At 52.2% G+C, this 18,034-nt stretch overlaps 1 protein-coding gene across 4 annotated transcripts in view; it reads right to left on the bottom strand.

Annotated features, from left to right (window-relative positions):
• Positions 1-18,034, bottom strand: part of LOC119110539 (neo-calmodulin) — a 249,042-nt gene that overhangs the window by 25,474 nt on the left and 205,534 nt on the right. The window contains exon 1 of one of the 4 annotated variants that reach the window (XM_037234404.1): positions 6,755-6,805. The exons of the other annotated variants lie outside the window; for them this stretch is intronic. Within the exon in view, the coding sequence (XP_037090299.1) occupies positions 6,755-6,787 (33 nt within the window). The 5' untranslated portion in view covers positions 6,788-6,805. Of the gene's footprint in view, positions 1-6,754; positions 6,806-18,034 lie in introns of those variants that run through there. 4 annotated transcript variants of the gene reach the window in all.

Here is an 18,034-nt window from a genome sequence, read left to right as displayed (position 1 = left end):
GAAGTTCAGACTGAACAATGATAAATATGTCCTTTGTCAGATCAAATCAGGTCATAAGGGTGAAATTACCATCATATAGGCTCCTAATGCTATCTCAGGAAGCATGAGGGGCCTATATGATGCACATCAAGCATTAGGGGCCTATCAATTCACATGCTGCCGCGATATGAAATAAAACGTTGGATAGCTCTCGGAAAATTATATTAAATAAGCACTAGTAGACACTGGTACGTCTCCTGTAATATGCCAAGTCGGGTCGAAGGGATGAAGGCGACTGCCACGTTGCCCCGTTCGCCTATATGAAGAACCGAACAAGCCACATCAGCGGAGAGGGGGGGGGGGGGAGCATGCCGTGTCATGTGATGCCACACATGTCATGTACACACGCCATAATTTTGGGTAAGGGGGTGCGGGCACACGCCCCGATAGGAAGGCATATGTGCACACATATGCCTTCCTCAGCGGCCATATCGTAAAATGACGGTTGAGTATGGCCTGTTGTCAAAGTTTTGTACTTCTCTGGGCAATTCCTTCCGATGAAAAGCCGCACGTTTTCCGGTCCACGATAAATCCTGCCAACGGTTTGACGTCATCGAGAAAATACGCAGTTTCAGTCATTGAGGCAGCGGTAATCAGAGCTCCTGACCCCGCCTGAGATGATGGAATTCGTCCTCGCAGCTCTCCGAAGCCTTGCATCTGAGGACAAAAACTGGAACTGGCCTAACCGGACTTGGTAAAACAAAGGCTAGTGTGTTGAGTGTTACACTTGACATGTTACTATATTTGTTGCGGCGTTTGACGCTGAAGGCAACTTTGTTTTTATCTTCCTGATGTTCACAATTTACAGTCACCATGACATGGCACTGCTGAAAGCCTTTTACGAAACCTTTACCAACCGCCAGCCGCCAGGCTGCAACACGGATTTTGTGGAACAAAAACGTATTCCTATTAACTGAATGTGGTGAATAAATGCAGGTATATCTAGTTCACGCCTTGTTACTGCAATTCATTGGAGTTTGAGCGCCACTGTGCATGAACAACGACTTTATTCAGGCTGTCAGCCCCAGGATGTCTTTAAAGCTTCTCGAAGTATAACGCCAGGGTAGGGCTAATTCCTGACCAGAACAACCACAAGTTACTCGCGGTCTGGAGAAAAATGCCGACCTCAATCTAGCGGCACTGGGTACGACTCCCAGAGCGGACGTATTGTTTGGCCCGTCGACATTGGAAGGATCAGCTGGCAGCTGAGCAGCACGAGCTCAGGCCCGCTGCGGCCGGGCCCCAGCATTGCGCGGCTCGTAGCACCCTCCACAGTCCTGGCCGGCGAAAGGGCGGGACAGAATTTACCGTTGAAATGGACTATGCAGTTTGTGTGGTGGGTGCAGGGTGCATGTAATAAGCCGTGGTTAGCAGAGGTACCCTGAAACTAGATACGCCCACGCAAGACATTCAGGTGATTTTGTTTCAGTCGGCTCTCATTGCCCGTCCCAAGTCGTGTTTGTTGCGTGCCTACGCGCAGCAGCCTGGACAGATGGAGCATACTCCCCACTGTAAAATTCCCCTTTCCCTCCATCACTCATCACGAGCTCTCGGAAAACGAAGGCAAACCTAGTCTGACTCTGCATAAGTCGAATTATATTGCCAGGGTACGTTTAAAGATAATATCAGAATAACCTAGAGTGGAAATATTTCTTGAAAAAAACAAAAGAAAAACGCGGCATGGGCATACCAACGGGGCCTGAGCAATGCTGTACTGTGACCTGCGGAGGAGCTGTACAACACCGTACCGCGACCTGCGGAGGAGCTGTACAATACTGTGCCGCGACCTGCGTAGGAGCTGTACAGCGACCTGCGGAGGGTCTGTACAATACCGTACCGCGACCTGCACAGGAGTCCTGAGCCTGGCGACACGGTATACATACTTCACATTTCTGATTCAGTTTTGCCACATTTGCTTTCCCCTTCCTTGCTGGCGTCGGACCGATAAGTAACACCAGCTGGTCACTGCCTCGCTCTTGGCTCGCCTGGGACTTAAGCCAAACAGCTGTGGGCGGTGTACGAGGACTCGCTGCCGGAGATGAGCCGCGCCCAGCCAGGTGAGAGGTCCGCTGGCCCGCTCGCCGACTGTCGGAGTTGAGTCCCGTTCAGTCGGGTAAGCGGCCCGCTGACCCGCTCGCCGACTGTCGGAGTTTAGTCCCGCTCGGTCGGGTAAGCGGCCTGCTGGCCCGCACGCCGACTGTCGGGGTTGATTCCCGCTCAGTCGGGTAAGCGGCCCGCTGACCCTCTCGCCGGCTGTCGGGGTTAAGTCCCGCTCAGTCGGGTAAGAGGCCCGCTGACCCGCTCGCCGACTGTCGGGGTTGAGTCCCGCTCAGTCGGGTAAGCGGCCCGCTGACCCGCTCGCCGACTGTCGGAGTTGAGCCTCGTTCAGTTGGGTAAGAGGCTTACTGGTTTGGTCGCCGATGAAGCGACTGCTGGCGCGCCACAACAGAGCTGAGACCGGCTGCCAGGCCGATATTTCATTTCCTAAGAAAGTACCTGCACATTCTGGCAATTGCCACAACCTTCTATTTATTTTTGTGTTCTAGCTGGAGGGGATTGCCGCCGAGGGACGGACTTTGTAACGTCTGTGACTTGTTGTTCTGAAGACACCGACGGAGACTCGGTGTCCAGAACCAGGACCCTGGTCCCGCAGCCGCCTTTTCCAATGTCGTATCCGTTAGGGCGACTGCGTAAGCTAGCCCCAGGCTATTTCCAGGCTAAGAGAGTCGGAGTTCACTGCATTTTCTGGGGGACTGGCACACACAGAGTTGCTGGGTAAGATGCTGAGCACCTGCCTGCTGATAATGGTCGTCTGATGTGACAAATCATACACACAGAGTTGCTGGGTAAGATGCTGAGCAGCTGCCTGCTGATAATAGTCGTCTGTTGTGACAAATCATATCACTTTGAACAACCTTGATGCAGACATTTTTTACGTTCATTGATGCCTGGGTGCTGGCACAGTCTATTCGGCATTTTCGCCGCAAAATGAATTTAAAATGGACACTCAAAAATTATTTTAAACACAAACATTAGCCAACGCCATCACTGGACGCCACAACCGGTACACCTCTGCGAACACATGTTTCTGTACGCATATTTTTCACATGTTTTTCGTAGCGTTTCTACACTAAGCTGAATCCTTTTCGCATAGCTGAGAGAGGACGCAAGCATTCGCTGTCATTCTACATTGGTTGGCGGTGTCTGACAAACCAGATTTAGCTTCGTGTGCAGCTATTGCAGGCAAAGTGTGTTCGCTGGCCGATACAGAGAAGTTCACCCTGATAAAGGAAGCCTTTTCAGATGACTGCACATTACCGTCGAAGAAGTGTTTATTACGATCTTGTATCGTTTTCTGCCTGCCTGAGTGGCCATAATTCGGCTCAATACCTGCCGGCGGTGTTTACTACCTAGCGCATCTTGCCTGATTCCACGAAAGCCTGAATTCAGCATCATCTTAGACCTCCCAAACGCGTGGTCTGCGTGAAGCACCTTGACCTTGGTCGCCCTCATATTTGGCTCGAGCAACACCATCATTCTTTCAATATTTGATCCATGCACCTGGGTCCTTATAGCTCTGGTGCTCTTCTCACGCTGCCTAAGCACGTGATCGTCGAGCGTTCTCGGCGCTGAACTCCTATGGGCCGTGGTGCGAGGTAACGGGACCCTGACGTTTTTTCTGGTAAGTTGTGACCGCTGCGTGAGCGCGTTTTCAGTTTTTCACGCTGCGGCGTCCCATGGTGCTAGCGCCTTTAGAGAGTATGTTCTGCAAGGAGGTTCCCCATGATCACTTTACTTTCAGCCAGCTTGTGAATGAGTGTCCACACATGAAAATCTACTCTGGCTGCGGTCCTTAACAGCTCATGACTAGAGTTCCAGCTCACTGACTACTTAGTCATTCCTCATTGCACTGTCTGGTTGAAAGTGACAATATGAATGTTAAATTGTTACCTTGATTAGAGATGGTTACAGTTGGGAGTAGTAAACAGAGCTGATGTATTCTAGAATTATTTGTGAATGACTGTGACCCCGCTGCTGGTCCAAAGAAACCTTGGTGAACAGGACAAAATGCCATCACTGCAGGTGTGGCTTACGCAACTAATTATTGAATACTGAAGTCACACACACATAGAATGCTGTTTGATTTCCCATTCGGCGTCATTCAAATGTTATGCTACACCATAGTTATCAGTAACTGCATGCACATGCCAACGCATTAAAAACACGGTCGTAAAACAGCGCTTGCCATGCCATCATATGATGAGAACTGAACAGCAAACATCAATGCTGTAAGTGGTACTAGGCATTCCGCAATACAAGCGTGATTTTTGGAGCTTTTCTACATATCTTCCCCTTCTTTTCTTTCCTTCCAACACTTTTCATGGCCGAGTACGATTAGCCCAGGCGAACATATCAAGGGTGGCTTTGAGCGATATCCAACGTAAATATATCATATAATTCAAAAAAGTGTCCTCATTTTTTGGTAACATTTTTTGAGTCAAAACCATGCCCTTTCGGCATGAATGAAATATATTTTTGCCAATGCTTCTCTCAAATTTGATATGCTTCTTCATGTTCCGGCAGCAGGATTTACAGATGGTACGTGCATAAATTTTGCTTGGGACAAGATATCTTATCCCACACAAAAGGGTAAAACAATCCCATAGCAAGGCTGCAGGTATGCGTCAGACGTGCGTCACAAATTGAGCGAGGAAAGCCAGTGCTGCGGCAATTTCGGCGCCCCACGCAAGCGTTTTTTACATGATCGTAGCAGTATGGGTGTTTCCCAAACGTCCACAAGACATCATGCCAAAATCGTAGACTCATAACAGTGGACTACCACTAGATCGACATACCACTCACGCAACGTATGGTACCACCGTACCACTCGTATGGTACCGTCGTACCACTCATGCGACGATCCAATGTCGCTGATGTTTACATCAAAGCTTTATTGGAATGAAGGGAACTGGTTAATTGTCAGGAAAAGTTTTGCTTTCGCACGTACGATTCGTGGGATATCCTCTGGGTTCAAACTACAGCTGCAACTCGGTTGGGGACGCAAAACAAAACAAGGAATTATGGTAGGCATAGCGGATATTTGGGATCAATAACCTACTGTCCCTGACTGAACCGTCGATGAGACTCGGGAAAGGAGGGGGTGGCGGGACAACACTACTCAACGAACAGCCTGTAACCCAAACAGCAAGTCCGGTAAGACTCAGCCAATATAGATATTTGGATGTCTGCCGAGCTTCATTAAGCCGACGTGTAACTGAGCTGGCTTGCACGTAAGCATGTATTGCATGCAGGCCTGCAAGCATGGTTCCATTACTCTCCGCACTAGCCTCATTCATTTCAGGCCGAAATTCGGTGCTGGCAGTTCCTTTATGCTCAGGTAAAGGTCATGTCACAGATCAGCCACAAGCCGCCATAATGACTGCCCTTTTATGGGGAAAGGAGCTTTATTTCCACGCTGTGGGTACCAAGTGTAAGTTTACAATCCTGTCGACGATATGCGTCACACTTTTCCTGACAAGCCTTGCTTGATTCTGCCGTGCAGGAGGAAGAAAACTAAGACAAAGGCGTGATCTCCAGATATAGCCTGATTTAGCACCGCACACCAATGCATTCCGCCCACCATAGACACTGGCTGGATCGATGTGGTTTGGTGTAACCTGGCCCCAAGCTGCCGTTCATTCGGCCCACCGGATCAGGGAGCTACTGCCAAAGGTGGATGCCCCGGACAGCCACATTCCAACCAAGCAGAACACAATCATCCGGCTCCACCCTGCGCAGCGCACAAGCATCGCGAACAGCCTCCGTTCTTCCTGTAATGTGCCCCGAGGTCAAACAATTATTTCACCGTCGGTTTTTATTGCGATTCTTCTCCACTTCGAGAGAGGAGAAAACGTTCATTTTGTCGAGAACACACAGGTCACCTGTCAGCATGCGAGTTTAAATTAGTTTACCGGCCGGCAGCATCATAAGCCATATCATTACATTCTTGCTAACTAGACGGCTTCATGCACATCAAACACGCTCGAAAAGCAGGATCACAAGAACTCCAACGTGTTACACGCACGGGTCTGGTCGCGTGTCATATAGGCAGTGCGCATGTTTCGGTGCAAGTCGCGCCGGCTTCTCAAATGGGCAGGGATACGCATATGTTGCGCAGTGCGTCACACGCATGTCCCGTCCCCGTCGGAGCCCTGCGTGACCCGCCCTGACATCTACACACTGACTGCGCGCTGGAATCCATAGAGCCCGACACCAACCCACAGGTATGGCCCAGTGCTTCAGCACACGCGGTCGCAACATCCTTCGAAGACAGGTAAGCGATGCTACAGCTTGCAAGAACAGTGACGTAAACGTTGACAAATCTCGCGGGCCAACGGGCAACTACACGTTCGTTCACATCGGGTCTGATACCACGTATCCAGGTGCGTGGGGCCAACGAACGCCGACAGAGCGCTACACGGCAAGCCCGGCCTCGCGGCGAGTGCGTACAGATCAACACCACGACTGCCTACCACACCAGCGTCGCTCAGCAGCGGCAAGCGACGACACCCGGCGGGCGGGCAACACGACGAAAGCGGCCTCGAAGCGTGCGCCATCTATCCGACCCGGCTCCTGCCCAGGCTCATCTACACAGGGAGCGGGGCGGCCGCGCCGCGCCCCCCGCCACACGTAACATGGACGCCGGCTAACTCACGATACGACGACTGACGACCCCGGCACGGTTCATCGCAGCGGCCTGGGCGGGCGGCGCTGCCCGTGTGGCGCCGCCGGCCGCCGCCGCCGCCGCCGTCGCCGACGGCCGCGCGCGCGCCGGCCGCCGTTGCTATGGCCACCGGCGGGACGCCATCTTCGCGGCCGCGCCGGAAATCGTCTCCGCCGCGACGGTGACAGACGCAGCTGCCCGACCTGGCAGCCAATCGACCTGGCCGAGACAGGTGTGGACGCGGCCCCCTCGTGGTCGAGGGCGGCAAAAAATCGGCCTTCGTCCGGGCATCTCCCGGCTTCCGGCGGCCATCCACCGGTGCGATGAGGTCCGATGCCACCCGCTCGGCGAGCACGAGGATGTCTGCTGGCTGGCCGGCTCCGAGACGTGCTGTTCGTAGGCGACGGCTTCGAGCGCATCGAGTGTGGAGCCGACGGTCAGCTGGCGAACAAGTCGTCACGTGCCGGATGGACAGCTGACTGGCCGCTGGATATCAGCTGTTCGCAAGACGACGCTGATGTACCGAAAAGTCAGCTGGCGGATCACAGTCCTGCCCCAGCCGAGGTCCGGCCAGGTCAGGTTATGTCCCAGCCGATGGGCAGGTAGTCGGCCCAACCAGGTGACGGAGGTCACTCAGCTGGCAGATGTGACAGACGGTCAGTACATGACAGACCGGGCAATCAGCTGACCGCTGCGACAGAAAGACATCCGGCTGTCGGGCAGGAGACGGCCGACCGCTGAACGCCGCTGGGTCGAGCAGCCGGGGCGGGCCGGCGGCTCGGTACAACCGGCCCAACAATCGATCGCTGCCGGCGGCCACAAACAGAGACGGCGCTGTCTCGCGCCGCCGCCGCCACCGCCGCCGCTGCCGTCACCGCCCGAGGGCCACCGGTGGCCCTGCGGCCACCCTCTCAGCCGCGCCCAACCGACGCCCGTCCGTCGCTCCTCGGGCTGTCGTTATGAGCGAGATTGGTGGTCCACGTGGGGCCAGATCTGGGCGTATGCGCCCGGACGTTTGCGATGCGGTACGGTCTCGAGTTCGTGTCAGGTCTCCAGGCCACCAGGGACATTTCTCCACGCCACCCGTGACACGGCACAATCTGCGGACTGTGGCAGGTCTTCAGACGACCTGCCTGCGCTGACGCTCAACGCCAAGATCCAGTCCGCGGTCTACGCCGGCTGGGCTGTAGGCTGGGCTGTACCTCTAGACTGCGATGTTAGGTCTATATGTGAGGAGGAAGCGTATGGCCCTTTGAAGACGTGGCCGGGATATGGCAAGGCCAATGGCTTGTAATGCACAGCCGGCTCGCTTTACCGGTGTCGTAGTCCTAGTCACATCCTTGTGAAAGGCTCTCGCAGTGCGTACCTGGAAGGGTAACTCCAGGCCAGCGCACAGCGCCGGTTGAGGCATTAGATGATGAATTGAGCGTGTTAAACATGCGGCACACGCTTGTGAAGTATTGTAACAATGACCGGAAACGTCATCAACGTGACGCCTGTTTTTCATACCCGTAGGTTTCAGTGACGTTTTGGCTGGGTCATGAGTTCCGGCAACGTTTCGCGGGTTCAAAAGTCGCGCATCCCACGAACTTTTATTTCAAGGACAGGCCAAAGATGCGCGTTATGCGTTTCCCAAGTCATCGAATGATATTTCCTCCCACTGTACCAGCAATGAATCCGTCACGAGAGCTGTGTAACTATGATATCCCCTCCCACTGTGCCAACAGTGATGCCGTCACAAGAGCTGTGTAACTATGACATCTCTTCCCACTGTTCCAGTAATAATGTCGTCACGAGGGTTGTGTAGCTATGATGTCTGCTTCCACTGTACTGGCAATTATTCCGTTACGAGAGCCGCGTAGCTGTGGCAGGGATAAAAGCCATCAAGGCAAAGAGAGGATAAGGCCATAGTTTCTCATTTCCGTTCCGTTTCCGTTTCCGAGAAGCATATGAATAATTGAGCAGGCTCTAACCGATTTTCACGTTTAGGAACATTAACCCACGCATAGTAGTTCCCACGTAGATTAAGGTCATTTAGGCCTATTTCTAGCCCTACAGGGTCATCCTGCTTAAGCCTCCTTACCGCTCTGCCCTGCCCAGCAGGCCTTGTCGGCAGCGTTACACTCCCTGTTTTGCCTTTTCTCTAAAGCGCCAGGGCCACTAATCAATACAGCCCCGCTGAGATCGGCACAGGGACGTGTTCATACGATGGGCCGCATTTCAGCGAGAAGCTCCGCTGATCTGCACTCATTACTGTTTGATTCTTTCCACAAGCGTCGATCTCGTCTCGCGGTGGCACTGACCTGACATCTAGTGGTAGTCTATGGTAAAATACGTTATCTTTTCAGTCGACAGATGCCCTTGCGTAGCTCTGGATTACGCACGGTGGTATCTTATTTAGACCTTATCGCAAAAACCTGCACGAACATGTCTCATGGCATGGCAAAGAGGCGCAGTGAGAAGGGGAAGCCCGGGTGCCGCCCCTTCAGATATCCATTTTATTCTCATGCACCACAAACGGCTTCGTGATTTCTCTTACGGGTAGGTGCTCATTGAGTCCTCTCCCACCCCCCAAGAAAATCGTGGCTGAGGCCCTGGAGTGACAAACCAGGCCATGGAGCATAAACAGCAGATCTATGTGGTCGAAAATCTCGTCTATGGTGAGGTAAGCCCGGAGATCACCAAGGATGCAGGCTTCATTTCCGCTGAGGCTGGACAGATCGCAGTAAAGTTAGAACTTCACCAGCATTGGATTCTTCCAGCATGCTTGAAAGCCCCGTCATGGCCACGAGCTCATGCATCAGCACACAAATCAAAGCAATAAATTCCGGTAAACATAACATGGATGGGCTCAGCCTCACCGACGCCTCCCCGGATCCTTATCACGCGAGCCCATCCATGTATGCATCTACGTGCGGAATTTTTTGATGGTTTGCATGAGTTGCTCTGGCCTCAAGGGATACCGCTTAACGAGGCTCGCAGCATGCGTCCTGTACACACCACACAGCTAATACGGCTTAAGCTCGGCGGGTGTGATTTGCCCTTCTTTCATAATAAACTGCTCCACGAGCAGCCCCGGCACACCCCATTGACGCGGAGCGAGCGTGGCGGGAGTCCCGTCCGGGCACCGCACGAGCCCCGAGAGCGGGCCCCTGCGCGGGATGAGCTACGGTAACGCAGCCACTCTGCACTCTTTTGCATCCCACAGGCCGAAAACTTTTCGTGCTGGCCGAAAGGGCTGTAATGCAGACCAAACCAAACTGAGTGAGCAGCTTTGTCGTTTATTTTTAGGTGGGCCCAAAATTGCCGAAGGATCGGAAATCGGCATGGCGATGGCGTACGTTGTGACCCGCCGCGGTGTTACGTCGTTGTCCCTGACCGTCACTGGCACCTAGAAACTGCCCCGCCTTCCGAGATGTGCCGAGCCGGCTGAGACCTGTGGCAATGCCACCGACCATCTGCAGTGGTGCGGCCGTACATACTGAGGCTTATCGAGGCTCACCACTGCAGGTGCTGACGGGTGAGGCGTGCACACCTGTACACGTCCTTTGTTCTCATAGCCCTACCTGCGACCGCCCGCTATCCAATTAGCGTGGTTCTTTTCCGCTCGGTTAGCCACTGATTCGAAACGAATCCTGCTACTATTTGCCGGCCCATTTGAAGCATGGTGTGGACGTTTTCTCAAATTTTGTTTGTCCTAAAGCATACTCTGTTCTGTGCGGTGCTTATACATGTTAGTTGTTTGGAAGACTGTTCGATGTAACCTTAGTATGAGCTGGATATATGATAATCACATATGATACGCAATAACACATTTAATGCATGCTAAAGAAACTTCGCAATTGTTGTCAAATTTGGCCTGGGAGCTACACAATGTTATGACCTGGAAGTAAACTAATAATCAAGCTTCTTGGAGATCAAATATGATCCTGATGCAGCGCATCAAACTGCTGCAAGATCCGAACAACATCCATAGAAGATTGTCAGCGAAGGCAGTACCGGCAAGGGCCAGCAATGTTGCATTTATTCATTTGGATCAGTAGGGGAAAACGGACATTATTACGCTACACAAGTATTAATATGTATATACATATACATATACATATATACATATATATATATACATATATATATACATATATATATAGATACATATACATATATATATATATATATATATATATATATATATATATATATATATATATATAATTGCAGTAAGGGAATAGGACTACAACGCCAGCACGTCAATGTGAAAGGCATGATTGCCACACCACGCTGGTAAAAATGCTGAGGTACACTTTAATCCTCACCTTCAGCAAACCCAAACGGTACTCCATGCCTGTCGGTTGAGGTTCGCTATGCCAGACATGACCAGATCAAGAACAAATAATATGCTTACAGTGAGCAAGCACCGACGTTTATCTGGTCAGATATGGATATCTGGGGTGCCGGTAGTGTAGTAGTAAAGGCGTCCGCGTTTACCACTGCGCGGCTGGGAAACCAGAGGTGCGGGGTTCGATTCCCCGCGGTGCCCGCTCTTCCTGCCAGGGTGAGAGGGAGGCGACGCCATATAGCCTCAGCTGATGGGTGCGTCGTAAAGCCCCAATGACATGACATGAAAGATATGGACATATGAGTCATAACACCTGCACAGGCAGAGCATCCACTGATGGGACCGGAAAGTGCTGCCTGGTTAGTAAAGCCAACTACATGCACTTTGCATGCCCTACTAGAGTGAAGTTGTACTAGAGCCCACGATTTGATTGCTTAAAAAATAATGCATTCAACGCTTAGTGTTTTAAGATTCGCACCCATGTCCTCAGCCGTCGCTACCTTGGAATTGATTGTGCCTTATGCATAACCGGCTACCAAGTCATTTATTTCCAGAGTAGTTTGACAAAAGAATATGGCATGTTCACCAGAAACCCATATAACAATCATGAATTTCACTAATGCCGAAGGCGTACTTGACCAACATCTTGTGCGCTGAACTAACTTTCCTCGATGCAGAAGTGTGCTGCTAATTTCAACAACTTACCACGCGGGTATTTTAGATGACAAGGTATGTCACATTGGCGAACAAAATTCACTTGCATTTGGAAGTGCACGTCGGCGTTTTTTCTACAACCAGTGAGCTTGAACACATGGAGTCATAATTATGTACAACCGCAAAAAACGAAGCCTGCTTATTACCTAACGCACAGGCTGTAAAGTAGTCGAGGTGACCCGGTAACCTGTAGCAAAGCATTCCTCTGCGACACTAAAGCACGCCTTTTAGGCTCGTTGTCGTACATGCAGTGTCCGTGCTGTCAGCTTCCTTTCAGGGCGCTATCATCTTTTGATGATCGATCATTTTGTTGTAGGTACGGTCGTGCTAGTATTAATGCACCAGTAATTGTAAACATCGCAGTAAGTTATGCTGAGTGGTTTTGTGTTTCATTGCGGGAAGACTTTTACCAGCGACGGACGATTTCTGGACTGCTGCTTCTTATCTGCCTCCAAGCCTGAGAAGTGGTGCCCGCACCTGGGACGAAAGGCCCGCATGTTACTCAGCTGCGCCACCTTATCCGTGGATGTATTTGGGCCGTTGAGGTCCGGGTACCGGCAGGTGTATTCGGTCTGGTGAGGTCCGGGTACCAGCAGGTGTATTCGGTCTGGTGAGGTCCGGGTACCGGCAGGTGTATTCGGTCTAGTGAGGCCCGGGGACCGGCAGGTGTATTCGGTCTGGTGAGGTCCGGGTACCGGCAGGTGTATTCGGTCTGGTGAGGTCCGGGTACCGGTAGGTGTATTCGGTCTAGTGAGGCCCGGGGACCGGCAGGTGTATTCGGTCTGGTGAGGTCCGGGTACCGGCAGGTGTATTCGGTCTAGTGAGGCCCGGGGACCGGCAGGTGTATTCGGTCTGGTGAGGTCCGGGTACCGGCAGGTGTATTCGGTCTGGTGGGGTCCGGGAACCGGCAGGTGTATTCGGTCTGGTGAGGTCCGGGTACCGGCAGGTGTATTCGGTCTGGTGAGGTCCGGGTACCGGCAGGTGTATTCGGTCTGGTGAGGCCCGGGAACCGGCAGGTGTATTCGGTCTGGTGAGGTCCGGGAACCGGCAGGTGTATTCGGCCTGGTGAGGCCCGGGAACCGGCAGGTGTATTCGGTCTGGTGAGGCCCGGGAACCGGCAGGTGTATTCGGCCTGGTGAGGTCCGGGGACCGGCAGGTGTATTCGGTCTGGTGAGGTCCGGGTACCGGCAGGTGTATTCGGTCTAGTGAGGCCCGGGTACCGGCAGGTGTATTCGGTCTGGTGAGGTCCGGGTACCGGCAGGTGTATTCGGTCTAGTGAGGCCCGGGTACCGGCAGGTGTATTCCGTCTGGTGAGGTCCAGGTACCAGCAGGTGTATTCGGTCTGTGCACGTCTCTACTCGCTGCTGCACTGCGCCAAGTCCCAATCGCCTCGATCGCATGACTGTGAGAAAAAACCTCACCTGTTCAAGGAATGCTTCTAGTAACCAGAACAAAGAGCATCTGACCCTACAATGCCTCAATCCAGTCCAATCGCCCTGAATCCGGGCGCCTTCAGCCCTCCCATAGTACGGGGCTGTAGGGTCGGGCCCGGCACTCTCGCCGGGGTTAGGGGTGGAGGGTGGGTGGGGGGGGGGGGGGGTCACGTCGACTCCGACACGGCTTGTCTGTCCGACGCCGGCACGGCGTAAGTGGAAGCCACCGAAGCGTCCCGGTGCCGCTACTCTGGCCAGAAGATCCGATGTTCGCTGATGTTTTCTGCCGTCTTGAAATATGGCCGGATGGCTGCTTCGGAGGGAGGCGAGCAGGTATTTTGCAGGCTTGGTTGATGGTTCATTTAATCTGTTGTGATCTGCATTGCAAATTCTGCCGAAGGTTAAGCCCATAAACTATCCCTGAGGCGTAAAATTCGCAAGCGATGGGAAATGGTGGATCGTCTGAAGTTTGCGTAACTTTAGATGGGTGTTATGTATGCAGACCTGTGAACTGGCATTTAGGCTAGCTTGATGGCCGGAACCATCGCAGGAGGCCATGATTTTCCGTCTCATTGAAACGGTAATAATACCCTTTGTGATACATTTGGAGCTTTGGAAAGTGTCTTACCCGAACAACAAACATTTTCCAACAATGCACAATGGTTGCTACCACCCACATTGCATCCCTGAGAAGTTAAAGGCCTGAAAATATAGACTACCAAGCGTTGTACCACGTAAAAATCATTACGCAGCGTGTCAAGTTAAAGCTGCTTTTGAGTTAAACAGCCCATCTTTGACTAGCGAAATGAAAAGGGTTCGTTTTTTGCCTGCAGAGGTGTACCTGTAGATGTGACGTTAAGTCACCTTTAACATCACCGCTTTACTTGAAATATATGGTTTGATATACATGCTAGCATGCAGCCGAAAACAAAAACGATCGAAGTGGTAGTGCCGCTGGCGTCAGTGGCGCCCCGTGGCTGCTGAGGGTGATGTGGTGGCCCGCTGGCAGGCAGCGGCAGAGGCAGCGTTCGCTTCTGTGGTGCCGGGTACCGGGACGGCGGCGGAGGCGAGTCTGCACCCGATGGACAGGCAGCTGAGACGCGTGCGGCGCTAGTCGACCCGGCTCGAGACGCTGTGACACTCAGTGAGTGTGACAGAGTCCCACCTCTGGCTGGGCGAAAGGGGGAGGGGAAGACGGGACTGTGGCGCTCTGGATCTCCTCCGGCGGGGGGAGCGGTGGGTTGGGGGGAGGGGGCAGACAGGATTGTGACGCTCTGGGCCTTCCGGCTGGGGGGGGGGGGGGGGGGGAGAGAGGAGAGGATCGGGACCCCATGACAGACCAGAGAGCGGCAGGAGCGCCCGCCACGGCCGGCGCGCGGCTGACGCGGGGACGCAGACCGAGTCAGGCATGATTAACCGAATCCTGTGCGGGGCGGCAAAGGTCACCGAAGACGCTCCAGGACACAGTGTGTGCTGGCAAGTGGGATGCGGTGATGTCTCTGGAAATGATGCATTTAATTTGCCTTTGCCGCAAGTGCCGTGAACGGTTACTTTGACGCTGTGGGCGTTGCACTGCTACATAAACAACCGAAAACCGGCATGAATTACTGGCAAGGTTCCGTCAGTCACACCAAACAATAGGCATGCAGTGACACCACAAGCATAGGCATGGATGCTTTTGTCAACCATGCCTTAACCGATGCAGGAAAGTGCAGTTCTGAGAATATTTGTACTGTGGTGCAGCGCAGTGGTTGGACGAATATTACACATCAGTCTGCCTCGTCGATTAAACAGTCGAAATTTCAAAGCCAACTGGTACAAAAGGAGCCTCCAGCGTAGCACTCATTTTTGCGCGTATATTTTCCGTTGATCCAGTGACTGGCTATCTTCCCGAAACAAACATGGATCCTTGTAATTGTCGGGCGGTGGTAAGATTGCTGAGGCCTTAAGCGTATTCATTTTTGACGAAGTTTCTCATTTTGCAAGTGTTTTCAGCTGGTTGAAATCAAACTGACCATTGCAAAGTTTGTGCAGTGATGCAATCAAACTGAATCTGCGTCGTTGTGCAGATGTTGCAAACAATTATAATATTCATAAATCGCATACTAAATGACGCACAAAATTTCGTGGATGCGCGATATAAATAACGCAATAATATACCGCCCGAAACAAATAAAATCAAATCTAAAAACATGAATGTATGAAATAGTCGACACAGCAGACGAACTTGTCATCCATTTACAGCTAGACCGCTGATCGACAGCCGTTTTGCTGTTCCGATGCAAGCTTCGTTACCTCCACCGCTCGCGTACGCGCGTCGTCCCAATCCTCTCTGCTGACGGCTCGCAAACCTGGCACGCAGCGGCCGCGGGGCTGGGCTCCGGTTTTGCTGAGCCTTCCAACCGCACATCACTGGGTTGTGTGGCGCACCGGCGGCAGAAAGACGCCAGCCGAGCGCGGCGCTGGTCTTGACAACCGACGCTCGACGGCGGACCTTTGTGTTAGCAGCGCGCGGCTGATCCGTTCGGAGCAGATTACGGAGACATGACCCCTGCCCGCACCGCTTTGTGCGAAGCGAGCTTCAGATTTTCATGCACCTGATACTGTATTCAAAAGGCTGCGACATCAGGTTATATGTTGCAGCTTGATGTAGGGCGAATATTTCACATAATCAATGCTCCAAGTTTTTACCGATTTAAGACCAAGTGCCAACATACTTGAGCGCATGCACAATTCCTATACTTTACCAGCGTCATTTCCACATTGTTATTCCAATCCTTCATGTGCAGAATGACACACTTATTTCATGTTTCCAAAACACGACTAAACAATTTTTAAAACCAGAAATAAGTGAAGTCAAGCGGCTCACTTTTGCATTCTTTGTGCATTCTGTGTTCTTTGCTATACTTTTTCCATTTCGGGATCTTTTTTTAGCAATTCCTCTTTATATCTTCTATTCATGCCTTTTACTAGTCCCTGCTTTAGTTCATCCATATATGCTCGACCCACTTAATTCCTTATTTCTTCCCCGGTATGTGCTTTTAGCACTATTTTTAGTGTTGAATTGGTGTTCCTGAACGCAACGTTCAGGAACGCATGTTCCTGAACGGGAGGCGTAGCTTAAATATAAAAGGTTTGTGAAAGCGGTTAAATGCATGTTTGCTTAGACATCCGGTAGACTAAGCCAGACCTACAACGGTATTTAATATAGCTCTCATTGTTACCTGAACTAGACCTGTGGTAAATACGTGTTTAGGTTAAATACCTGAGGAAACCCATTATACTTGCTTGATTCATTTAGTATCTTTCTTTGAGTCAATTTTTCAGCCTTGACGCTGTGATAATTCTGCGGGCGCTTTATTATGACAATTATGAGGTCAAGATGCGTTACAAGAAGACTTCACACCATAACAGAGGAGATGCACGCTTTGCAATACCAAGCACAGAAGTGAAGACGACGAAACGTAATTAAGCTAGCATACTAGTGAGTGAAAATGGGCTAATGGAGGTCAATGCGCATCAGTGACGTTTCCAAGTGCGTTAGCGATTCCGTCAATAGTGGTACGACTGAAGACTAATAGTAAAGGATAACATATTCCAGTGACACGAGACTTATGGTGGCTGAAACCCTCCTTTGGGTCAGGATATTATGTCACTCCATAGAAACATTTGGTTATTTTTATTTGAACTTGCTCGACGAAGATGCTTAAAAAAATCACGTGGAACAGTGGCTGTAAGCCTTAGTGTTCTTCCGTGCGTGAAATGTGTAGAAGCGTACCGCGTTGAGTGCTGATGGGGGGTGGCGGATCCACCGTCCCTTCATCCCGCCACTAAGTCTCCTGAACGGAACAATGCTAAGACCGCATCACAGCGTTTCCTGCTCCGCCCATGATTTCCCCAACGCCAGCAGCTTCCGGTGAAAATAGGGGCGGGGGGAGGGGGTAGCCCAAGTCCGGTTGTTTGTCGGGTGCAGATTGGTGGTGTGGGCTGCCAATGCCGTGACCCCAGTGATTATATGGGGGGCGGGCGGCGGCGACGGTACCGGCCGCACCGGCCGGCCGCGGTCGGCACGCGCCGCGGCACTCCAAGACCCGAGATCCGACCCGACCACACCGGATACGGAGCCAATGCCGACGCTCACGCAGGCGGCCACGCTGCGGTCGTGGGGTCTCAGGTCATAGCTTACCGGAAAATACGACCAGGCTCAGCTGTAGCCCTTCTCTATGGATGAGATACGACTTGTGAGTACGGTGGGTCGGGATGTATTGGTGCTTAGCGGTGTATTATTTTCTAACGAATCGTCTAGCCCTGAGCGAGAGGTAGTCACGTTCCGTGAACAGGACATCTGTTAGAATTTATTGACGCGTCAAACAACAGAACATTTAGGTTCACGATCACTAAAACTCCGTACCTCACCTCACAAAAAGACTGCAGCTCCCGTGAGGAGAGACATGAAGGAAGAGAAAGAGAGAGGAAAGCTGACGACGACATCTAGGCTGCAGCAGCGCCCAGTGACAGCACAGAATCGCCGAGCGCCCTGTCCCAGGAGAGCACGGAATCCCTAATCCTCAATCAGCCGGGCAGTCTGAGAAAGCCAGCCACTCCAGCCACTAATCCTGAACGGGCGAGACGCGCCCAGCAAGGCCGCCGGTCGCCGTTCCGTGCGCCCCTCGGCGTCGCAGATTAGTCGACGGACCGTCTTTTATTTGTGTCGCGGCGCGCAGCCGACGGCAGCGGCCATAAGACCGGCCGAATGGGCGATTCTCGCGCCCGGGCGGCCTTAGTCGG

The sequence above is a fragment of the Pollicipes pollicipes genome, unplaced genomic scaffold, assembly GCF_011947565.3.
Source record: "Pollicipes pollicipes isolate AB1234 unplaced genomic scaffold, Ppol_2.1 Scaffold_7231;HRSCAF=8579_pilon_pilon_pilon, whole genome shotgun sequence".
NCBI classification, from domain to species: Eukaryota; Metazoa; Arthropoda; class Thecostraca; order Pollicipedomorpha; family Pollicipedidae; genus Pollicipes; species Pollicipes pollicipes.
This window is presented reverse-complemented; position numbering and strand designations above follow the sequence as displayed.